This window comes from Mesocricetus auratus, unplaced genomic scaffold (assembly GCF_017639785.1).
Source record: "Mesocricetus auratus isolate SY011 unplaced genomic scaffold, BCM_Maur_2.0 Super-Scaffold_100013, whole genome shotgun sequence".
In the NCBI taxonomy this organism is placed as follows: Eukaryota; Metazoa; Chordata; class Mammalia; order Rodentia; family Cricetidae; genus Mesocricetus; species Mesocricetus auratus.
The window spans coordinates 47,296,670-47,321,620 of NW_024429196.1; the positions used below are offsets into that span (position 1 = coordinate 47,296,670).

General features: G+C 44.0%; 1 protein-coding gene across 16 annotated transcripts in view; it reads left to right on the top strand.

The window, feature by feature from the left end:
• Gpld1 (glycosylphosphatidylinositol specific phospholipase D1) overlaps positions 1–24,951 on the top strand; it is a 69,241-nt gene that overhangs the window by 16,521 nt on the left and 27,769 nt on the right. For all 16 annotated transcript variants that reach the window (XR_005880811.1, XM_040755738.1, XM_040755741.1 and 13 more), the window contains 10 exons: positions 10,275–10,372; positions 10,794–10,904; positions 12,007–12,055; positions 12,986–13,040; positions 16,292–16,399; positions 16,598–16,625; positions 16,708–16,847; positions 19,994–20,059; positions 21,478–21,598; positions 23,238–23,377. Coding sequence is in view for 15 of the 16 variants with exons in the window: in XM_040755738.1 (XP_040611672.1) it covers positions 10,275–10,372; positions 10,794–10,904; positions 12,007–12,055; positions 12,986–13,040; positions 16,292–16,399; positions 16,598–16,625; positions 16,708–16,847; positions 19,994–20,059; positions 21,478–21,598; positions 23,238–23,377 (916 nt within the window). In the remaining variant the exon portion in view is untranslated. The remainder of the gene's footprint in view (positions 1–10,274; positions 10,373–10,793; positions 10,905–12,006; positions 12,056–12,985; positions 13,041–16,291; positions 16,400–16,597; positions 16,626–16,707; positions 16,848–19,993; positions 20,060–21,477; positions 21,599–23,237; positions 23,378–24,951) is intronic.

Consider the following 24,951-nt stretch of genomic DNA (forward strand, 5'->3'; position numbering starts at 1 on the left):
GAAATCGAACACATAATTGGAAACATAGCAAACCTCCACAGATACAAAAATAAATTGGAATAACTCCCTGTATCTTATCAGACCACCATGCCTTAAAATTAGAATTCAACAACAACAACAACACAAATCGCAGAAACCCTACAAACTCATGGAAATTCAACAGTGCACATTGTACCATCCCTGGGTCAAGAAAGAAATTAAAGACTTCCTGGAATTCAATGAGAATAAAGACACAATATAACCAAACTTATGGGACACTTTGAAAGCAGTGCTGACAGGAAAGTTCATATTACTAAGTGCCCACATGAAGAAACTGGAGAATAGTCACACTAGAGAATTAATAAAACAACTGAAAGCTCTAGAACAAAAAGAAGCAAACTCACCCAGGAGGAGTAGATGCCAGGAAATAACCAAATTGAGGGCTGAAATCAATAAAGTAGAAACCAGAAAACATTGCAAAGAATCAATGAAACAAAGAGTTGGTTCTTTGAGAAAATCAACAAGATAGACAAACCTTTATCCAAACTAACCAAAAGGCAGAGAGATGTCCCGCGCTACCGTCTCGCCAGCAAGAACGACGCAGGACACTCGGATCCTTCTGCAGTAAAGCTTTAATACATCTTGAGAGATAGATGATCAGCTTCTGAGAGGGAGACCCCAAGCTAAGAAACCCAGCCCCTTATATAAGCCTAGGAGCTCCGAGTGAGACGTGTAGAGCCGGGATTGGTGGTTTGCTCATCACCCCAGATGACGGGTGAGGCACAGCTTAAACGGTAAACTCCAACTGACAGCAGATGTCAGCGCCATCTTCTAATGGCGATAGCGATAGCGAGGGCGGCTCCTCACATCTCCCCCTATTCATTTATTTTTGAAGCCATAGGACACCCACAACTTTGGAGTGGAGATAGAGGTCAAATCCCCATGTGCAAATTTGGAACATGTACAAAGCTCCTCTCCAGGGTCTTATCCCCAGAGGGATCCCTGACCAGTCCCGATGTCGTTTTTCTGGGGGAAGGAGATCATGACATAGAACCTTCATGCAAGATGACTTATCTCCCAGGAGAAAGTCGTTATACCGCAGACCTCTCCTGTGCAGTGCTTAGCCTTGCAACTCCTTGGGCTGCTGAAGCCTACCCACTCTATCCCGTGCAATGAGACTAGCCTCGTGGGGTGCAAGAGCCGGGAGGCCAGCGACCTATTGCTTTAACATGGTTAACCAAATGTCAGGGAGGCTCCGTGTTCTAAGGCAGCAAGTGCTTGTGCCACCATCACTTTGTCTCTTTTGTTTGGGCTCTGAGCTTACACACCATCCAAAGCATCAACACTATTCCACAGCAGAGAACTAGGCTAAATGATCCCACCCCCACCCATTCCTTAAAATAAGAAAATGCAGATGAAATCCAGGAGGAGAGGCCTTCCATCAGAGAAAGATCCAGACGCGTCGAATTCACTTGCAGGATCGCCACTCTCAACTCACGGAGTGTCTGCTCAAACTCAAAAGTCCAATTCTGTAATAAATGTTGAGACAGAGCTTTTGACAGGTTAGCTGCTCTTGTAAAATTCTCATATTGTACTGAAGTGACACAAAGGCCAGGCAACTTTTGTTCACATCCCAATTGGGCCATCTGCCACAATATATCCAATTGTTCCTGAACCAAATTAATCTGTTGGTTTACCAACATCAGGCCTCCTTGTATCTGAGAATTGGCAGTGGCCTGTTTATCTAGGGCCATGGTCACAGTGGCTGATAGTTCATTAATGGTTTGAGTTGTCTGCACAGTGGCGGAAAGTGCAAGGGCCGAGGCGGTAACCGAAGCAGTAACCGCGGCGGCAGCTATCAGGCCCACAATAATAGCAGAGATCCCAAAAATCTCGCTTTTCCCTAAACAAACTCAAACTACTTGGCACCTCAACAGGAACTGGAACAAATCGAGGCATGCGCATTACCAAAGCAAAAGGGTGCTTAATAGCATCCCAGCATAATGCATAAAAACAATTCTAAGCAGAGCAATTTATTTCTTTCTGATTCTTACCTAAGGTATCATTACTCACAACCCAAATAAAGGGCAGCCAAACACAAATTGGAGCAGCTGAATAATTAGTTCTCTTAAAAGGGGTATACTTAACATTGGAGGAGGACCAATCAGATGATCCAGAGCTCTGTCCCTCACTCAGACTGTTGCCTAATGCCCCTTTCCAATCAAAAGTAATCTGTCCCTTCTCACTATATCCTCCAGCAATCATTGCCATAGGAGAAAGATCAGTACAGCTTCCATTAATTCAAAAGGATTAGCATTAGATCTTTCTGGATCCATATGAATAAAATTATCCTTTAATGAAGAAATCACAGTAAAGCACAAGCTTCCTACCAATGACAAGGTTCTCTCATCCTGAAAACTCTGTATCTGAGGATCTAAAGGCAAAAAGGCAAGCCCCAACTCTCTATTAGTTGTGAAAAATCTAGGGAACTCCTGGGCATTATGCATCACTGGCATCGGTAGGGGAAGGTAGACATGATGGCCCACCGTAACTCTCCCATCATACTAGGAACCATCATCCCGAGTAGGAGAGTCTTCATCACCCACTTGGCCTCCATCCTTCTTATTCTGGAGTTGTGAAGGAGCTCTTCGAGTGAGTCTTTCAGGGATCCACAGGGGGTTTTCTTCCTCCTGTGGAAAAACACACACAGCTCCCCTGGATCTTATTAGAATAGGATCCGGGCCTTTCCATTCATTAGTTAGCACATCTTTCCATTTTACAAATTCTTTTGGCCTATCAGGCTCTAAACTGTGGCGATCGGCCGCAGTGTGGCCTTGGGCATCAGAGTTCAAGAAATTAAGGGTAAAAAGTGCCATGGACACAGCAACTCTTGGTACCGAGGGTAGAACATCCTCAATACTCCCCTTTTGTTTAATCAGATATGATTTGAGTGTACGATGGGCACGTTCCACAATGCCCTGTCCTTGAGGGTTATAAGGTAGGCCAGTTAGATGGGTAACATCCATTTGCCGACAAAACTGTCGGAATTTTTGAGAGGTATATGCTGGTCCATTGTCTGTTTTTAAAATTCTGGGTTTTCCCCAAGCACTCCAGGCCTCAAGGCAATGTTGAATCACATATGAGGCCTTTTCCCCTGTTAGGGGTGTGGCAAACATTACGCCAGAACAGGTGTCAACAGAAACATGAACATATTGAAGCCTTCCAAAAGAGGGAATATGAGTAACATCCATCTGCCACATCTGCAATGGTCTAATGCCACGTGGGTTTATTCCCACGTGGGGAGCAGGTAAGAATTCGCAGCAATTCTGGCATTGAGTAACAATTTCCCTAGCCTCTTTCCTGGATAGAGCAAAACGACGGCGCAAGGTCTCAGCCGTCACATGAAAGCGCTGATGGAATTCTTTTGCTGCTTGTGTGTGGGTAGACAAGGCAGCGGCCACCAGCTTTGTAGCCTTGTCCGCTAAGTCATTCCCTAAGGACATGGGACCTGGGAGTCCAGAATGTGCTCGGACATGGGTAATGAAAACAGGAAATCTCCTATTTAACAAGGCAGCTTGTATCTTCTGAAAGATGTTAGCAACTCTGCTGGAGGATCTTATTATTCCAGCTATCTCAAGGAGATTAACTGCATTAACCACATAAGAGGAATCTGATACAATATTGAGGGGTCCTGGAAAAGCCTCAAGAACCTCCAGTACTATCAGACATTCTACAACTTGAGGTGAAGTTTCATTATATTGTTTAGATATAACCCTATCCTTGACCACATAAGCTCCCATACCAGTTTTCGATCCATCAGTGTACACCACAGTCCCATCTGGGAGTGGGTCTTTAGCTGTCACTTGTGGAAACACTATAGCCTGGTTTAGGGCAAACTGTAAAATTGGATGCTTTGGAAAATGATTATCAATTTGTCCTGAAAAGGAAGTAACTAAAACTGCCCAATCACTAGATGTTGCTGCCAAGGTCTGAACTTGTGCAGCAGTATAAGGCACAATCAAGGAATCAGGATCCCTGCCAAAATGCGTAACAGCTGCTTTTATTCCGCGAAGCGCGAGCTGTGCAACAGCATCAGGGTACCAGTCAATAATCTTAGCAGGGGAAGCATTTGGATGAATCCAAAGTAATGGTCCATGTTGCCACAGGACTGCAGTTGGCAACTGAGCTGTCTTAAAAACACACAGATTAAAAGGTAGTGACTCCTCAATACGTTGTAATTGTGCTTCCTGTAAGGCCTCTTCCACCATCTGTAAGGCTCGGTGGGCGGCAGGGGTAAATTTTCTGGGTGAGGAGATATGAGGCTCACCCTCCAGGAGATCGAAGAGGGGTTTTAGATCAGCAGATGGAATTTTTAAAAAGGGCCTCAACCAATTTATATCTCCCAGAAGTTTCTGAAAATCATTTAATGTTTGTAAGTGGTCTTTGCGAATTTCTATTTTCTGAGGAACTATATTTTTGGGAGTAATCATTGAGCCCAAAAAGAGGCCTGTATCTGCAATTTGAACCTTTTCTGAGGCAATCTCTAATCCCCACTGTTTTAATTCAGCCACCAGTATGGGAAAAGCCTTTTGTAAAACATCTAACTCTTTGTGACAAATAAGAATATCGTCCATATAATGGATCATGATTAAAGATGTAAATTGCTTCCTAATTGGCTCCAAAGCCTCCTGCACATACAGCTGACATATTGTTGGGCTATTGGCCATGCCTTGCGGCAGTACCTTCCACTGAAATCTCTTGTCTGGTTCCATATGATTAAGAGAAGGGATAGTGAAGGCAAACCTTGGTCTATCCCGTGGGTAAAGTGGAATAGAGAAGAAACAATCCTTAATATCTATAATAATAAGCTTCCAATCTTGAGGGAGTGCAGAAAGCAAAGGAAGTCCTCTTTAAACAGGGCCAAAAAGATGCATCTGATTGTTAATGGCCCGCAGGTCATGGAGTAATCTCCACTTCCCAGATTTCTTCTTAATAACAAAAATTGGTGTATTCCATGGGGAGGTAGAAGGCTCTAGATGCCCCAGCCGTTCCTGTTCTTGCACTAATCTTGTGACAGCCTCTAATTTTTCAGAGGATAGAGGCCATTGAGAGACCCATAACGGCTCCTCTGTTTTCCACGGTATGGGTCGTGAAGCCTCAACGGCCCCTAAATAAAACCCAGTCCTTTTCTACCCCGATTTCCATGTTGTGTAATGGGTTTTATTCTGCCTTGTTCTTGCCTACCCAAGCCTCTACCCTTTGTATACCCCATCTTTGCCATAATGGCTGATGCCTGGGGGGAGTATTCATTAGTTAGGGTCATGCCCATGGCCTGTAACACATCCCGTCCCCATAAATTTACAGGGAGTGGCAACACATAGGGGGTAAAACATCCCTGTTTGCCCTCAGCGTTCCGCCAGGTTAAGGCTGAGGCACTGATGGCAGGAGAGGACTGGTATCCAATACCTTGTAGAGAATGAGATGAAACAACAGTGGGCCAAGACTTCGGCCACCAATGGAGTGAAATAATGCTTTTGTCTGCTCCCGTATCCATTATCCCTTCAAATTCTTTTCCATTAATTAACAATTTTATTGTAGGTCTCTCATTTAGGGGTATAGCCAGATAGGCTGAATCACTTCCAGAAGATCCCATAGCCCTTTTTTGTGAAGTGTAGGTTTCTCCATCCCCGAGGGAGGGCAGCAACACCAGTTGTGCAATTCTATCTCCCTGCTTTATAGAAAATACACCCCGAGGGCTAGAACAGAGAACTTGAATCTCCTCTTTATGATACGGGTCAACAATCCCAGGATATATAATGAGTCCCTGTAAAGTTAAGGAGCCACGGCCCAGAATAAGCCCAATGGTGGCAGGGGGCAAAGGTCCAGGGGAATGGACTGGGACCGGTTGAACATTCATTTGGGGCATGAGTAAGAAGTCGGAAGCGGCACGCAAGTCCATTCCGGGGGTTCCTCGGAAGCCTCTACTTCCTCTTGATTGCTTTTCTGAAATCGGTTCCCATATTTCTGAGGGCCCTGGGACCATGGGCCCCGTGACCCGTTTTTTGATTGGGGTACCTTGGGTTCTTCAATAGGGGGCAGAAGCCTCCCTTTCATATCCCGGACTGACCTGCACTCACTAGCCCTATGATAACCTTTACCACAACGACGGCAAAGCTTCAGTTCTCTTGTTCTTTCAGGGGATTGACAATCTTTCTTAAGGTGCCCCATTTTCCCACAATTAAAACAAGCTTTTCGACTAGATAAATCTCTATGCCTGTGCGTTTGTAAAATGGCGGCAGCTAGTCCTGCATTGGTTAGGGGTCCCCCCAGCTCCCTGCACACTCTGAGCCAATCTTGTAAACCTTTGCTTTTGCGAGGGGCGATAGCCGCTCGACATTCCTGGGTTGCTTGTTCATAGACAAGTTGCTCAATCAGGGGCATAGCTTGTTCTGAATCACCAAAGATGCGACCGGCGGCCTCGGTCATTCTGGCCACAAAGTCTGAAAATGGCTCTTGGGGTCCTTGGACAATCTTTGTAAGGTGTCCACTGGATTCTCCCCTTTTTGTGAGGGCCTTCCATGCTTTAATAGCAGCGGCCGACACCTGACCATAGACGCCCCAGATGTAGTTGGTTTGATTAAGGGCATGTTGACCCTGACCTGTCAGCATTTCAAATGTCCACTGCCTCTGATTCTCATCTTCAGCTGTGGCATTAACTCTAGCTTGCGCCTGGGCTGCATCATACCAGAGAGCCTTCCATTCCATGTATTGTCCCATGTTGGGAAGCACTGCTTTCACTGTCGTCTGCCAGTCAGTGGGAGTCATGGCAAAATTAGCAAGCCTTTCCACCTGCATTGTGGTAAAGTTAGCATTGACCCCATAATTACGAACGGATTCGGCCAATTCTTTGATTTGATTGTAATCTACGGGAGTATGTACTCTTCCGCCTTCCACATTCTCGAATACTGGAAAAGCCATTTGTATTTTTCTCCGTTCCTCTAAAGGTAAAAAGGAGTCAGTACCAGTATTCAGCCGAAGCTCATACGGGGAGGCGCCGAGGGGCGTGAGCCCGCCGGATTTATAGGCGGTGGCCTCACATTCATTTTTGTTTTCAGCGGCCGGTGTCTATCAGGGTGATATCTTTCTTCCTCATACCGTGCCACCTCCTCCTCTAGACCACCTTCTTCGCTAGAATCCAGAGTGTCAGAATCGGAATTATCTAGCTCCAAGGCTTCTAGCTCTACCGTAGGGTATAGGCTAGATTCTGGCTTTTTCTTTTTCTTAGATTTGTTAGGGGGTGAATGATCACTCCCTTCTTTCTCTCCCCCTTTCTTAACTTCTTGGGGAGGGCCTTTTTTCTTAGACATGTCTTTCCTTTTGCGAGCTCCCATTCTCTCACTCCGTTCAGTTTCTGACATGCTATCCTGAACTTCCTCTAAGGTTCCCTGACTTTCTACTATAGCAGGGTGACAGGCCTCATCCTCCAAGCAGTTTTTAACTAGCTTCCAAATGGCTTTGGTACCTAAGTGGAGATCTCCTTCTGCATGCTTCCTGTCTAGTTCTTTACCTAGCTTGTTCCATGAGGCCACAGTGAGGGACCCGGAACAAGCATACCATGGTGCCACTCTATCTACCTCCTTCACAAAATTTTGAAGTGTTCGTGGTGCAATTTTGAGATCTCTTTGTTTTAGCACAGTCTGTAGGGCAGTAACCACTGACTGTGACAACCCCATCGCGCTAGCGGCTTATCTAAAAAACGGCGCTCAACTCCTTTACCAGACTGACAGCACCGTTCTGTCAGCACCAGCCACGATGAAGAAGGAGGACAAACAGGACTAGCACCAAAGCCTCCACTGACCCGTCCCACGGTGATGACAAACTAAGGCCAAAGTCGAGAAAAGGGGTGTTCAGGATCAAGCATACCTCTCTGAACTTACGTCCCTGCAGTTCTGAATCCGCCCCGTCTTCCGAGGGGTCTCCCGCGGCGCCGGCGATGTTGAAGAGTTCCCGGGTTTCGGCACCAGATGTCCCGCGCTACCGTCTCGCCAGCAAGAACGACGCAGGACACTCGGATCCTTCTGCAGTAAAGCTTTAATACATCTTGAGAGATAGATGATCAGCTTCTGAGAGGGAGACCCCAAGCTAAGAAACCCAGCCCCTTATATAAGCCTAGGAGCTCCGAGTGAGACGTGTAGAGCCGGGATTGGTGGTTTGCTCATCACCCCAGATGACGGGTGAGGCACAGCTTAAATGGTAAACTCCAACTGACAGCAGATGTCAGCGCCATCTTCTAATGGCGATAGCGATAGCGAGGGCGGCTCCTCACAGAGAGAGAGCATACTAATTCAAAATCAGAAATGAAAAGGGGGACATAGCAACAGACACTGAGGAAATCCAGAGAATCATCAAGTCATACTTCGAAAATCTAAAGGAAATTGACAATTTTCTGGATAGCTCTCACTTACCAAAATTAAATCAAGAACAGATAAGCAATCTAAACAGACCTATAATCTGTAATGAAATAGAAGTGGTCACCAAAAGTCTCCCAACCAAAAGAAGCCCAGGCCCAGATGGCTTCAGTGCAGAATTCTACCAGAAATTCAAAGAAGAGCTAATTCCAATACTCCTCAAAGTATTCCACACAATAGAAGGAAGAGGTTCACTGCCAAACTCTTTTTATGAGGCTATAATTACCTTGGTACCCAAGCCACACAAAGACACAACTAAGAAAGAGAACTTCAGACCAATTTCCCTCATGAATATTGATGCAAAAATACTCAATAAAATACTAGCAAATCGAATCCAAGAACACATAGGAAAAATCATCCACCATGATCAAGTAGGCTTCATCCTAGGGATGCAGGGATGGTTCAACATACGAAAATCTATCAGTGTAATCTACCATATAAATAAGCTGAGTAACAAAAATCACATGATCATCTCACTAGATGCTGAAAAAGCCTTTGACAAAATCCAGTATCCCTTCATGATAAAGGTCCTGGAAAGATGAGGGATGACAGGAACATACCTGAACATAATAAAAGCAATATATAGTAAACCAACAGCTAACATAAAACTAAATGGAGAGAAACTCAATCCAATTCCTCTAAAATCAGGAACAAGACAAGGCTGTCCACTCTCTCTGTATCTCTTCAATATTGTACTTGAAGTTCTAGCTAGAACAATAAGACAACAAAAGGAGATCAAGGGGATACAAATTGGAAAGGAAGAAGTCAAACTCAGATGATATGACAGTTTACATAAGGATTGTCTTTCCAATGGGAAAAATGAAAAACCTGTTCTTCCACCCAGAAAGCTGAGAATTGAAAATGAATAACTGCCTGGTGATCTATGTTATCTGTTGGGTCAGGCCATAGCAAGCTCTTATAATGATGACCTAAATGACCTTTATAGCCAGAAGTTCCCCCAAACTTTCACAGTCAGAACCAGAGGTGGCTAATAGCCCAAATGACCTCTATGCTGTTTGTGTGGCCAAGACCGAGTTAGACCCTTAGGCCCTTAAGCTAGCACAGCTAACATATCTTTAGAACCCATCTTCTTGGAGGAAATGACATGTACACTGAGTTGAGTTTCAATGTAATTACACTTCCTTGTGTAATGGGGATTGTGTTACATCAGGAAACTTTTTTAAAAATTGTATTTGGCTTAAATACATTGGCAATAAAATATCTGTTATTAGACTCACTGAAATCTGTTCCAGTTTGACCAAGTCAATCTGTACCATGCTTGGCTTTCCATGTTTTCATAAGTCAGTTTATACTCTCCTATGTGATATAAAGATTAGGACCAATATATGGCAGAGAAAAGTAACTTCCAATGAATAATTGGGGAGTATGTGTGTGAGATGGCTCAGTGAGTCAAGGTGGTTGCTTCCTGTATGATGACCTGAGTTCAATTCCTGGAACCCATATAGTGGAAGGAGAAAACCGACTCCTGGAAGTTGTTCTCTGATGTCTACATGAGTGCTGTGATGCAGTGTGCACGTATACACAAACTGACACACCATAAACAAATGTAATAATAACAACAATAATAAAAATAAGTAAAGAGTAACAGGGGATAAGATGTTGGAATATAGGCACATTCTTGTGGAGGTATCCTCTGAGTGACTCTTCTGGTCTGTCTGTTCATGAGGTGTCCTTGGAGGAAGAACAGAGGAAATAAGGTATTGGAGGGAAAGTGAAGGGGTCTAGCAAAACAGTGGGCAGTCATGGGAAATTTGAGGAGGCTCTCAACTTTCTAGGCTTCACATCTCCACTTTTTTGTTGTATCAGGAAAATACCATGATGTGTCTGAGAGGACTCACTGGACTCCGTTTCTTAATGCCAGCATTCATTACATTCGGGAGAACTACCCTCTGCCCTGGGAGAAGGTGGGTGTGCCCTCTAACCATACATCAGTTCACCACGGCACTAACTAGCACTTTCGGAGTCACTCCATTTGGAATCTCTGATTCCCAGACTGGGATGGCTAATTATCACTCGGCCTGCAGTGCCATGCACACTAACAGGGACACAGCAGATGCCTAGTCAATACTTAATATTATCAAAGAAAGGTCTGGAGACTGTCACTTGGTCATTTTGCTCCAATGACAGTGAATCTGAAAACCTTCCAAGGCACTACACAGCATTTCAGAAAATTCTATATACTTTCCTGGAACTAGAAGCCATATAATTCATCTGCTTCTAATTCCTTGTTAAGTTTCAGTAATGGAAATTAGTTCATGTTTGTTAAAGTCTTTCAGGGAATCGACATAACCAAACACATAAGACTTTAATTTTGTATTTTGCCAGGACACAGAGAAGTTGGTAGCTTTTTTGTTTGGAATCACCTCTCACATGGTCGCTGATGTCAGCTGGCACAGTCTGGGTATTGAACAAGGATTCCTCAGGACGATGGGAGCGGTGAGTACATATCACCATGAGAGTGCCACTGTCACACCCAGATCAAAAGTGGGCTCAGGCTGGGGTGCAGGGTAGCTCAGAGTAGAACACTTGCTTAACATGCTCTACAAACAAGACTAGATTATTTTAAAGAAAGGAAAACTTGAGGTTACTCACACATCCTGTGGAAATAAGCCATCCTGCCCAAAGTGGCTTCTGGTCAGAGTTTTGTCCTTTTTTTAATGCATACCTTTCATTATTACCACCTCTGAAGAGTCATCCACAAAAGCAAAGAGGACTGATGTGCTGGAAACAGGGACAGATGTGTCTCTTCGGTGTCTTTGAGGCTATGTCTGAATAAGGAAGGGAATACCTGCCACTTGGCTCTGTTCAACATTGCTAGCTCCCAAACAGAATTGCAGTCTGTCCTGATAACTTAGCTGAAAGGCCCAACAATTAATTGTTTTATTTGACTTTTGTCATTTTTAAGCTAAGATTTTATTCTTTATTTTATGTAATTGGATGTTTTGCCTGAGTGTTGTGTATCAGTACATCATGTATATTCAATGCCTCCAGAGGCCACAAGAGGTTATTAGGTCCTCCTGGGACTGGAGTTACAGACAGTTGTGAGCCATCATGTGGTTGTTGTGGATCAAACACAGGTTCTCTTGGAAGGTAAATCAATGTTCTTAACCACTGAACCACCACTCCAGCCTGCTTTTTGCATTTAATTGAACTTTAGTTAGCATATAAGATACTGGGTTTCATCATGATGTTTTCACATACATGTCAGTGTACCTTGCTCATATTTGTCCCTTCTTACCCTCCTCCATCCACTTTAGTCACTGTTAATTCCATTCTATTGGACCGGTAATCTTGGACTCCATTGGAGACATTGCCCATGCCAGGAAGGCACAATTGTCTGGAGCAGTCTTGTCACCAAACTCAATGGCCAACACAGGCAAAAAGGAGAATGTTAGTGTGAAGACCAAGCCCACTAAGATCACTTCTGCTGTCCCCTGGGTCAGGCTGTCTGTCACCTCCCCTCAGCTTGTCTGGCTTAGGGGTGGCATTCTAGGTCACAATCTGTGACATTAACCATGTGCTTCTCTTTGTTCCTCAGATTGACTTTCATGACTCCTATTCTGAGGCTCATTCAGCTGGTGATTTTGGTACTGTTTATTCACTTTTCATATGCTAATTACTTTCTTTATTTATCAGTGTGATACATGTGTATGTGTATATGTGTGAGCCTGTGTGCTCTCATGTGCATGATGTGTGTGTGCATTCGGCCACATTGTGCACGTGTGGAGGTCAAAGGGCCGCTTTAAGGAGTGGTTCCTTCCTCCTTTCTGTGGGTTCTGGGAATTGAACTTAGGTCACCAGGCATACATAGCAAGTGCCTTTATCTACTGAGCCATCCCGCCAACCTTATACATTGTTATTTTTCTAATTGTAATGCTAAAGTTCATTGAGAATTCAACACAGAGATGCATTTCTAAATGGGCATGTTAAAAACATGCATTTGTTGTTGATTTATAATTTTATTTTAAAATGCTCACTTATCTGTTGGATCAAGACCCATCCACTAAATTAGTCTGAGTCACCTGGGCTTTGTCTTGCACTTGGCGACCTCTGTCCTTTTCCTGTGGTAATTCTCTTCAAATATGCACTAGTATTTATTTAAAAGCACCTATCTGGTCTATCTTTCCTTAAAGTAACATAAATCAAAGCTGGCTGTGGTGGCACACACCTGTAATCCCAGCACTTGGGAAGGTGAGAAGGAGGGTTACTGCAGGCTGAAGGGCCAGCATTAAGCACATAGTGAGTACCAGGTCACCAGGACTACACAGTGAGGCCCTGTTAAAATAAACACACAGATAGAGAGTGGAATTGTTTTATTATACAAATGATTCTTAATTCATATGTTTCTCTAGCTAAGATTTTTAAAAGATGGTTTGTTTGTTTGTTTGTTTTTTCTTCAAGACAGACCCAAAACAGAGACAGAGTAGCTATGGGAAAGGTCTGTTTTGTGGGAATGTGTTTGTAAGAAGTGTCTTGCTATTAGCCCACAGACTGTAAATATGTTTCTCTTGCCATAGGAGGAGATGTGTTGAGCCAGTTTGAATTTAATTTTAATTACCTCACAAGGCACTGGTAAGACCAATGTTCTTTTAAATGTGTGATGCCAAACTGGCATTTATGAATGGTTCTTGTTGGGTTTGCTTTTTTTTTTTAAAGTTTATGACCTATTTTCCCATTAGTTTGTCTTTTTTATTTCTTGTTGTAATATCACCATTGTTACTAGGTACTGAACCCAGAGCCTTCTGAATGCTAGGCAGCCATGTTATTAAGTCCTTAGCTGCTGCTGCTGCTGCTGCTGCTCCTCTTCCTCCTCCTCCTTCTTCCTTTTTAAAATTTGAGTCAGGGTCTAACTGAGCCTCTCAGGCTAGCCTTGAACTCACTCATAGCCTAGGCAGGCTCCTTCCTCAGCCTCTCAGAAAGCCTCGGTTATTGGTCTGTGTGACTAGCTCTGGATTTTGTTAGTGTTTTTGAATAGTGTTTTGAATATATAGTTTCTAATTCCTCAATTCCTCATCATTTTGTTAAATTATTTTTTCAATTATCTTTGTGCAGTTTGTAGTATATATTTTCACATAGGGTGATGACAAATAGAACTTGTTAATCCACAGTAGTTGACTATATCTATTCTGCTTAGTTAGGTGTGCTTCTGATGTCTTTTTAAAGAAATATTGTACCTTAAAGGCATGAGAGTATTCTCTTATGTAGCCTTCTAAAACATTTATGTTTTTAAAATATTTATTTTTATTTATGTGTGTGTGCCTCCTTGCCTATATGTGTAACACATACATGCAGGTGTTTTTGGAGACCATCAGAGAACTGGATTCCCTGGAACTGGAGTTATAGGCAGTTGTGAGTTGTCTGATGTGGGTGCTGGGAACCAAACTTGGAAGAGCAGAAAGATTTTCTACATTTAATTTATCTGAGAATTTTTATATAAGATGAAATATAAATTTAACATTATTTTTTCCATAGAGGTAGCCGAGTATTCTAGAACCATGTTTCAGTAGTTTTTCCTCACTGGCCTGCAGCAGATCCTGTGTGCTTTCCTCTCTCTTCTCTTGGTTTGAGTGACTGTCCTCAGAACCCTGGTTCTTTCCATCCCCTGACTTTGCTGTATGTCTGCTCCTATAAGGGCAGAGCTTCCTATTTGTCTCCTGTCTTAGTGACCTTTGAAATTACTGTGAAGAGATACCATGCTCTTATAAAAGAAAGTATTTAATGGGGTGCTAGTGGTGGGCAGGCATGGTCCTGGAGCAGTAGCTGAGAGCTTGCATCTTATCCACAAGCAGTAGGCAGAGAGAGAAACAGGGAGGGACAGAGAGGCAGACACTGGGCCTGGTGTGGGTTTTTGCCCAACAACTAGGAGCCAAACATTCAAGTATATGAGCTTGGGGGGGGCATTCTCATTCAAAGCATCTTTCTTCTTCAAAGGTACCTTTGTCTTTGCTGCTTCAGATGAAATTTAGGATCAGGTTGATGTGTTTCAGGAGAAACTTGTGATTTTAATGAAAGGTTATTGATTCTTATAGTACAGTTCTGTCCTCAGCAGAGAAGCAGCTTGAGCAGTAGATGAAGGGCAACACAGATACTCAGAGCTGGTCAAAGAATAGAGAGTAAGCGCCTGTGAGGTGACTGGTCATACATGGGACATCTGTATCACCTGACTCCAAGACTCGGGGACCTTCTCAGAAGAGGGAGTAGAAAGACTGTAAGAGCCAGAGGTTGGGGAGGACTGCTGAGGAGGAGTCACTCCCAGACTCCCAGCATCTGTGGGAGGACTGCTGAGGAGGAGTCACTTCCAGACTCCCAGCATCTGTGGGAGGACTGCTGAGGAGGAGTCACTCCCAGACTCCCAGCATCTGTGGGAGGACTGCTGAGGAGGAGTCACTCCCAGACTCCCAGCACCTGTGATTGCCTGCACAAGACCAAGCCAGTCAGCATTCCAGCATGGAGGAGGAAGGTACTCATGACTCCCTCTCATAGCTGAGGAGTCATTGACAGTTGAGGGCTGCTAGGGGAGTTTTCTGTAGGGTGTGGTCCCTAGCAGGTGGAACAAGCTCCAATGGATGACTCCTTATGCACGTTCATCTCCCTGCTTCCCACCCTGTACCTTCTTTTCATTTTTAAAAAGATTTATTTATTTATTATGTGTACACCACTCTGCCTGCATTCATATCTGCATGCCAGAAGAGGGAACCATACCTCATTACAGATGGTTGTGAGCCACCATGTGGTTGATGGGATTTGAACTCAGGTCCTCTGGAAGAGCAGTCAGTGCGCTTAACCGCTGAGCCATCTCTCCAGCACCACCCTGTGCCTTCTGAGGTTCAGTAGAGAGTAAAGCAGGCTTTCCTTGCTTGCCATCCAAAGGTTCTACTTTCTGTTTGAGTTGGACTTTGGAATTGTTTTATTTTATTTTTACTTTCTTGCTAGCTTAGTGATTCATTAAAACAAATATTTGTGTTACTTTCTTTTGCCTGTTAAGCCATTTTTACTGAGAAGGTCATAGGTACTCTTAAAGGCGAAAAATCGGCTTCTTAATCCCTTCTTTCTTGTAAATACACATAAATCAACTTTTAAATCTCCTCTCTCATTTTTGTTTGTTTCATCTTATTGTAAAATTGGATTTTAGTGGTTGTTATAACCTTGTTTATTCTGAGGACTGTGAAATTGAAATAAAAATGACACTATAAGTCTGATTTTCAGATACTGCTGTCCTTCCAACTAAAATAATTAATATCTGTGAGCCAAAAGCTGCACATAGGGTTCTGTTGCTTTCTCCTGTGCATCTAAAATTAGCACATTGGAGAGAGGAGTCATATCTGGAGCTCATGCCTATAAGTCCAGCTCAGGAGGCTGAGGCAGGAGGACCACTGCAAGTCTGAGGTCAGCCTGGGATATATAGTGAGTTTAATCTAGGCTTGGTTACAGAGTAAGACACTATTCAAAACCCCAAATACACACACACACACATCCACACACACCCTTTGAGTTCACAAAATTGAGCACTTTTTTTTCACTTGGTAATTTCTGATACTTAAATGTCTTCTCATAAATATTTAACTGAAGCACTGGTTTTTTTTTTTTGTTCTGTATCATTGAGAAGACTACTCACTGTCCCCTGTGACTCAGTTTCATTTTATGTAAAATGGCAAGTGTCATTGGCAGGTTTAAATAACCAACATTGGTAAAGAGTATCGAATATCTGATATATACGGTCAATCATGGGACAATGGGGGCTTGTGGAGTTTCTGCAGTTGTTACTGTTACCTCCAATTTCAGAACCCAAGCATCTTTTCCTTTCATTTGAATGTACTTCTCAGGTACGTGCCCACCAAAGATCTTCTGAGAATTTACGATAATCTCTATGGTCGAAAAGTCATCACTGAAAATGTCATCGTTGACTGCACATACCTTCAGTTCCTGGCAATGTAAGTGTGAGCCCGAGGGGAGTTTGCAGCTGGGTTATGGAGGTTTCCTGAGCACCCCTTTTCATACCTTAGCTCTCGGGGTGCACTGTGAAGGCAGTTACACGACAGAAGATGCACATGGCTGCAACAGTCTCTTCGTTACTTGCTTCACTCTTCTATAGGAAGTGCAACTCAGGGAGACGCTTATTTGTGTTGCAGGCATGGGGAGATGCTGGCTGTTTCCAAGGTAAAGACCTGCTTTTTCTGAATCCTGGCTAAAGGACCGTGCAGACAGTGCGGCGCCTTACTCTTCCTGCCTCCCACTGCAGCTCTATTCCACATACTCCACGAAGTCCCCGTTTCTGGTGGAACAGTTCCAAGAGTATTTCCTGGGAGGACTGGATGACATGGCGTTCTGGTCCACGAACATCTACCGTCTGACCAGCTTTATGCTGGAGAATGGGACCAGGTGAGTTTTGTCTTGCCGCATTCCCCACATAACGCTTGCATTTTTGGCTGATGAGGCCAAACTCAAAGGAAAGTAACTCAGAAGTGTTGTCTAAAGTGGTTCACAGAGAAAACAATGGGAACTCTAAAACCTAACCTGGGGGTGGGGAGCATATGGCTGGCTTGGTGAATGCCTCTCACATTTCAGGGACAGAGGGACAGAGAGGCAGACATGTCAGAACTTGGGATCACCAAGAAGTATCTCATACACACCTCCCCCATCCCTCCAAATCAAATCACCAATGGGTGGTTTGTCAAGCACAGGCTCTGGAGGAAATCTGATGGAGAGCATCCGTGGGACTGCTGCTCAGCCCCTGCGGGGCTCTTATCGCCTTCACTTTGTCATGTTTGGGACCAGAGCTACTTAGAGACCAAACATAATCAGAGCAAACAGGAAGTAGGTCTTTAGGAAGAACTAACTGTCCCTAGGTCCTGGGAAGCCTCTGTTGGTCAGAGAAACCACACAGCTGCCCCAGATGAGCTGCTGGGACGCTGTGGGTAGGAAGGGTAGGAAAAGGCACAGCTGCCTCTGCAGAGGAGAAGCTTAGCTGGGCCAGCACAGCCATCAGTAGGGATGCTGGCTCTTTGAGCAAGAGCTGTTCTCCAGAGCTGGTTCCAGGTCAGGAACTCAGAGCATGGGTGTTGATAGGTTGGAGTGCCTACAGGCTTGTAGCTCCAGAAGATTATGTGATGTGTTCTTAAAAACCTTTGCTGTTTCCACTCATTGTTAATCATAATTACACAGTGTTGATTTGAAACGAAATTCTCCTTGGTGCTAAGACTGACTTCAGCCTATGGTTTAGTAGAGATTACCAATCAAGTATAAATCCTATTTAATGTTACTTTTTGTGTGTACGTATGGTTACATGTGTGTGCACATGCATGGAGACCTGAGGTTGATGTGGGTGTCTTCCTCGGTTATTATATCTTGTGACTTAGTCCCTTGCTGAATTCTAAGCTCCCTTATTGCAGATAATCTGACTATCTAGCTCACTTGGAGATCTCTCATCTCCATCTTCTGAACACCATGCCCACCTTTCTTTCATTTATGTGAGCTCTAGGGAACAGAACTCTAGTCCTCACACTTACACAACAGGTGTTTTACTTTCTGAGTGATTTCGCCAGCTCCAAAATCTTATTTTAACAATTAGCAAAATCTCAAGTCAGATCCCTTAGCCCTTGCAGTGGAGTATGGTGTGTGTGTGTGTGTGTGTGTGTGTGTGTGTGTGTGTGTGTGTGTGTACATGCAGAGAACCATTCCTCAAATACTCTGTACTTTATTTTTTGAGACAGGGCCTGTCATTGATCTGGAGCCTGGTGATTAGAGTAGACAACTAGGCAGGCTGGCCACTGAGCTCCAGATGTCTGCCTGATTCTGTAGGCCACCTTACCAGGCCATGGGTGCTGGGAATCAAATACAGGTCTTCATACTTGCAGGCACTGACTGACTTACCTTCCCAGCTTCTGAGAGTTTTTGGGTGCATGCTAGCCTGGATGTAGAAAGGGTGGGGTTTGGAATTGGAGACACCTCCTTCTCATCACTGAGTTTTGTTTCACCAGTTGCTAACCCTCCTTAAGCCTTCAATTCCTTTTAAATGGGGACACTCACCATTCCATCTTTATGAGGGTGTGAGGAGTCAGTGACAGCCCTTGTGCAAAGGGTTTAACATGCAGAAAGCACTTAATAAGTGCTGGCTCCATTATCGTGATTGCTATTAGGTGGAAGTTGAGTTTATAGTGGCAGAACTCAGCATGCCCAGTCATAATCGAGTGAGTAACCTCCATTTCTTCCCCATCACCTCTCTGCCACATGCAACAGTCCTCAAGCCTAGCCCCATTTCTGGGTGATTTTGGTCTGGTTGTACATAACTATGGAAAGCCAGAAGAGCACGTGCTTATCTCTGTTCTAATTTACCAACACGCAAAACTTCCCAAAGTGATTGCGCGCGCGCACGCACACACACACACACACACACACACACACACACACACACACCAGAGAGAGAGAGAGTACATTCATTGTATTTGAAACCTACAGTGGACTTCCTGAAGAAACAGTGAAACGATACTTATGCCCCAGCCAGACTTCTGCCCACCTCAGAAATGTGCTGTGAGTTTAGTGCTGGCCTTTTCAAATTGTCTTCTGAAAAGTGGTGTAAAGAGGATTCAAAGAGGAAGCCCTTTCCTCAGCGCAGAGTTGGCCCAGTGGATAGAGAAAGTGTGTGTGCACATACAGTGAGTTTTACTCAGCAGGAAGAATGGAATTATATCATCTGCAGGGAAATGGAGCTGAAGATGATCATATTAACCAAAATAAGACAGACCCAAAATATCAATTTTTCTCTCACTGAGGTACCACACATACCATAAACTATTAGGAGGAAAAGCAGAGTTTCTGACAGGGAAGAAGGGAAATGGGGGAAAGAGAAATGAGATGCTGATTATGGTCTCAGTACATGATATATATGAGTTAAAATGTCATTATGAAGCCACTTTATACAATGAAATCCTCCAAAAAGGAAGGGGGCTGGGATGTAGCTCAGTTGGTGGGATGGATAAAGTTGTGGCCCAAGAGGGACTCTGACAGGGCGGCGTGAGGGACTCTGACAGGGCGGTGTGGAAAGATTGCTCTCAGCTCCTTCTTGCACTGTTTCCCCAGTTCCGGGTCCAGCACCTGGTTTTCCCTTGCTGTAAAACCTTCGTGCATCTCCTCGCCCCCTCCAGGGCCTCTATAGATTCCCTTCAAAGGCCTGTTCCTCCCATAACGTCCACACCTACTCCTATAAAGTCTCTCACTGAATGAGGTCATCCCTTACATTTTCCAAAGTGTCTCACTTGTAAAAGAGAAACTTGAATCTGTAGAGTTTTGGAAGGGAATGAAACTGAATGCCATAGATCTGTCTGGTGTAATTGGCATAACTGGGCAAAGGTGCTGTGATTGGGACCCAATTTGTATGATGTTCTCAGACTCTGGACATTTCATGTTTGCATGATAGTGCATTGGACTTCTAGTGACAAGTGTGGTGTAAAGTGCATCACTGATTCCCTGTCAAAAATATGCTTGGAGAGAAGGAAGACAAATGCCTAACTCCTTCCACTGTTTCCCAGTGACTGCCACCTGCCTGAGAACCCTCTGTTCATCACATGTGACGGCCGGAGGAACCACACCCTCCGGTAAGTGTGTCCAGAATCATTTGTATCACAAGAATGCCTCACCAAGAGGGACTGCCCTGGGAGAGGGTGGAGCAAGGGGGTCTTCAGACAGACAGACAAGGTTCCTATTCTAGCTGAGCCATTTACAACTGGGTGACTTTTTAACACACTGGTAAATGTTTTTGAGCGACAGCTCTTCCTTCTGATAGGGAAAAATGCATCTAGGGTCCTAAAATAGTGGCACAGGCTACAGATGATAGTGGGAGTAAGGCAGAGGCATGCAGCAGCTGTCCACTGAGTGGTCATTGCTATTCTTACTGACTATCACTATTATTGTGACTTACGAACCTTCCCCAGACTCCATCTGGAAAAGCATTTCATTCACAAGGTGGGAAGAAGTAGAGGTTTCTGAGGAATAAGCTACAAGTCCTGGTTGATACTGTTAGAGCTTGTGTCTCCTGCTGGAGTCAGGAACCAGCCTCCAATTCATGATATTATCAACATAAAGGGATATCATCCATTGTGAATAAAATAAAGCAATAACATAAATAATAAAAGTACTTGGAGATAGTCATTGTACCAGGAACTCACAGCACATGACCTGACAGCCAGATGAGCACTGAACATGTCATTGTAAAGATTGATGAGCCTTGGAGAGGGAAGGGCTGGATACTCTGGGAATGTAGCATGATGGCCCAACCAGAGCCCAACAGAGTTCCCTTGAAGAACCAATGAGGTATTTAAAAGCAAAAACCTTAAATACTACAGTGAGCGCTTTACCATGAGACATCCTAAAGGGATTTTTAATGCATGGAGAGAATTAAAAGATGAAGGAAGGGTTCCACCCAGCCTTTGTCGCCTTTGTTGTTTCCTTCTTTAAAGCAAGTAAGTCTGGTTGTTGCTTTATTTTCAAATGAGCATCTTTAGATTAAGCTTGCTGTCTGTGACTTGCCCAGGGTCTATTGTTCCCTTACCCTTAAGTGTTCTGAAGCCAGAGTGGCTCTTCTAGGCATCTGTGGTTTGGCTGGCTAAGATAAATGATTTTTTTATTTTATTTTTAAATTTAAATTTAAATTAGAAACAAGGTTGCTTCACATGTCAATTCCAGGTCCCTCTCCCTTCCCCTCCCCTCCTCCCATGCCGTCCCACCAACCCCCCCCCCCATGTGATTCTTTTTTTTAAAAAAGACAGCAGCTCTTGTTGTCCAGGCTGCCCTTTAGCTCACTGTGTAGCTCGGGCTGACATTGAACTCCTGATTTTCCAATCTCTGGCCCTCAAGTACTAGGGTTACAGGCATGTGCTGTTGTACCAATCTGAGATCTCAACATGTGTGTGTATCTTCATCAGGCAGTATTAACGTGTGTACCTTCAGCTCAGTATCTTGAGGGGATGGTAGTCTTCTTGGGTTTGATCATATTTTTCCTCTCTCTTTTCAACAGTTCAAAAGTGCAGAAAAATGATTTTCACAGGAATCTGACTGTGTTCATAAGTAAAGATATCAGGAAAAACCTGAACTACACAGAAAGAGGCGTGTTCTACAGCACAGGCTCCTGGGCGCCGGTGAGAACTCCCTGTTACCAATGAAGGAGTAGGGAACACTTCTCAGGACAGCTTGCTTGCAGAGTCCCTGCGTGTTGCTGTCCATACAGTTATCTGGGTTTGTGCCAGGCCGGCAAATGTCCTCGGTCTCAAAATATGATGTATTCCAGAGATGGCGAAGGCATAAATGTGGGCCAGTCAAAGTTTGTGTGCAGCCTGCTGGCAGGATGGTGGCAGGGAAGACAGAAGACATGCTGCTTATATCTACAGGTCCTTACATCAGTGTTTCTCCCAGCCTGGGCTGGCTGGCCTGCTTCCATGTTCTCAGCTGGATATGCTTTGCTGTCCTCTGCTGGGGCATAGGAAGTCTTCTTTGGTCTTATGTCACCCTTTGGCAAATTTAGAATTGTGTTCCCTTAATTTGGATGAATCAAATGTTTATCGGCTTGCTAAGGACTGCCCTAGTTTGTGCTATGTCTTTGTAGTCAGAATTTCAAGACAGTTGGGTAGTTCTATATGGTGATTATACTGGTGACCCTCACACTGGTGATCCCACTACCTAGGATGCTGAAGCAGGGGGATTGCTATGAGTTGAAGCCAGCCTAGGCTATAGAATGTGATGCTGTCCCCAGACAAAAGCAAAACTAAATAAATGAAAAAAGTGACAGTTTAGAATTCCAAGAGTGGTGGCCAGTTGTCCCTAGGTTCCCTTGCATAGACCTCCAGTTCTGTGAAGGACCTCTCCTGTTTCCTAGGCAGCTTGAGAGTCAAAACAGATAGTCAGTATCTCACTATGGGTGTGTCTCAGAGCAGTGGCTCTCAACCTTCCTAATGCTGGGACCCTTTAATACAGTTCCTCATATGTGGTGACCTGCTCCCTAATGCTGGGACCCTTTAATACAATTCCTCATATGTGGTGACCTGTGCCCCAACCACATTTAGTTGCTACTTCCTAACTGTAATTTTGCTACTATTATGGATCTTAATATAAATTTTTGGAAATAGAGGTTTGTCAATGCGATCTCAACTCACAGATTGAGAACCCCTGGCTTAGAGGGTAGGAATTTTTAGAATCCTGATGTTGCTCCAGTTCATTTGTTTGATAAAGATGAACCATCTGTTTACAAACATAATCCTGGCTCTATATTGACCAGGCTTGCCTTTCCTAAAATTTTGGTCTGTAAAAATTCTTTCTTTTTTTTTTTCAGTCACTCTTTGAGTCCCAGCACTTGGGAAGCTGAGCCAGGGAGCTCTCCATGAGTTCAAGGCCAGCATGGCCTATGCAGTGAGTCCTAGGCCAGCAATATCTTGTATGAGATCATGTCAAAAAACAAAACAAAACATCCAAAACCAAAACACACACACACACACACACACACACACACACACTTTGTGGTTTTGAATCTTCAAATCAATGCAGACTGCTGGCTCTGAAGAAATCCTAGCTGACTCTTCCCTGGTAGCCCATTGTCTCAGGCCACACCTTGCCATCTCAGTGGGACTCTGCTGTCTCTGTCACCTGGCCTAAGCGAGCACACTGACATGAACGGATGTTTCATTTGTCAGGCCGGGTTAGAACTCATTTTATTTGTCAGAGTCCTATGACTCCTGTTGACAATGCCATGCGTCTTCACACAACTCAAATAACCTTTTGTTTCAGGAATCTGTGACCTTTATGTACCAGACTCTGGAGAGGAACCTGAGGATGATGTTTTCTGGCAGCTCACAGACTCCTCTAAAGCATGTCTCCAGCCCCTCTGCCTCCTACTTCCTGTCTGTCCCCTATGCCAGGCTTGGCTGGTAAGAATGAGTTCAGTAGATGGGGGAGGTGTTGTATTCCATTCCTTCATCAACGTAGGGGTGGCATCATATGGAGCCATTACTTTCCCTATATTTTAGAAGAAATTAGGAAACAGAAAAATGGATTCATTTAAAATTTGAGTGAACTGGGGACAGAAAGAAATCTAACTTCCTCCCTGCTGTGTTGTGACTGTCTCACAGTTACAGAAGGTTGGGGACAAACATGAGTCAATATAACTCTAAGACAAGCTCCCTGCTCCTCTCCAGGGGAAAGTAGATCTGGGCCCCAAGTTGCCTCTGTTTCTTTAGAGAGTTTTTGTTCAAGTCCAGAGTGAGAGAAATGTCTGTCTTAGCTTGCTTTCTACTGCTGTGATAAAACACCATGGCCAAAGGCCACTTGCGGAGGAGAGAGTTTGCCTGGCCTTCATGTCCAAATCACAGTGCATCATCAGGGAAGCCAAGGCAAAGACTCAAACTGGGCAGGGACCTGGAAGCAGGAACTGAATCAGAGGTCATGGAGGAAGCTGCTCAGCCCGCTTTCTCATACAACCCAGCACGGCCTGCCCAGCGGTGGCACTGCCCACAGTAGTCTGGACCGCCCACATCCATCATTAATCAAGAAAATGCCTCATAGACTTGTCTGTAGGTCAATCTAGTGGAAGCATTTTCTCAGTTGAAGTTCCCTCTTTCCAGATGTCCCTGATTTATGTCAACTTGGCAAAAAACTAACCGGCACAGGGGCTTTAAATAATGTCTTTTAAGATTTAAAATGTTTTAAGGCCGGGCGTTGGTGGCGCACGCCTTTAATCCCAGCACTCGGCAGGCAGATCTCTGTGAGTTCGAGGACAGCCTGGTCTACCGAGTGAGTTCGAGGACAGCCTCCAAAACAATACAGAGAAACCCTGTCTTGAAAAAACCAAAAAAAAAAAAAAAAAAAAAAAAGAAAAAAAGAAAAAAGAAAAGATTTAAAATGTTTTATATATCCTGGAAAATGGGTTCATACACACCTCCAGTTTTGAAAGAGAAAAGAATTGTTTGGTGCAGTGAAGTATAAGGTCCCTGACTCATTCCCTGGCCGTCAGAATTCTTTTTCCCAAGTCCCATTCTTTACATAGGTTTAGAGTTGGAAGTCATTTCTTTAGAAGCTAGACTCGTTTCCTGAATTCCTGTTAGACACACTGATACTACAAGTGAAAAGGGGTGAACTGGAAAGCTGAAGAGAGAGGCATGATGGTGTCTCTTGAGAATGTCTCTCCTTCGGCAGGGCTCCCGCAGAGGACCCTGGTTACATTAGAACCCATTTTTCCACCTTTAATCCAGGCACTCAGAAAGGCAGAAGCAGACGAATCTCTGAGTTTGAGACCAACCTGGTCTATATAGTGAGTTCTAGGACATCTAGGTCTACATGTTTTGAGACAGGTCTATCCTGTCTCAAAACAAACAAATGAAAAAACAATCAACCCCAAACAAACAATGGAGAACCCCATTTCATAATTAATCATAAAAATCATTAATTTAATGTCTAAACTATATAAGTTCCAATAGCTTTTTATAGTTGGTCAAATATATTTAAG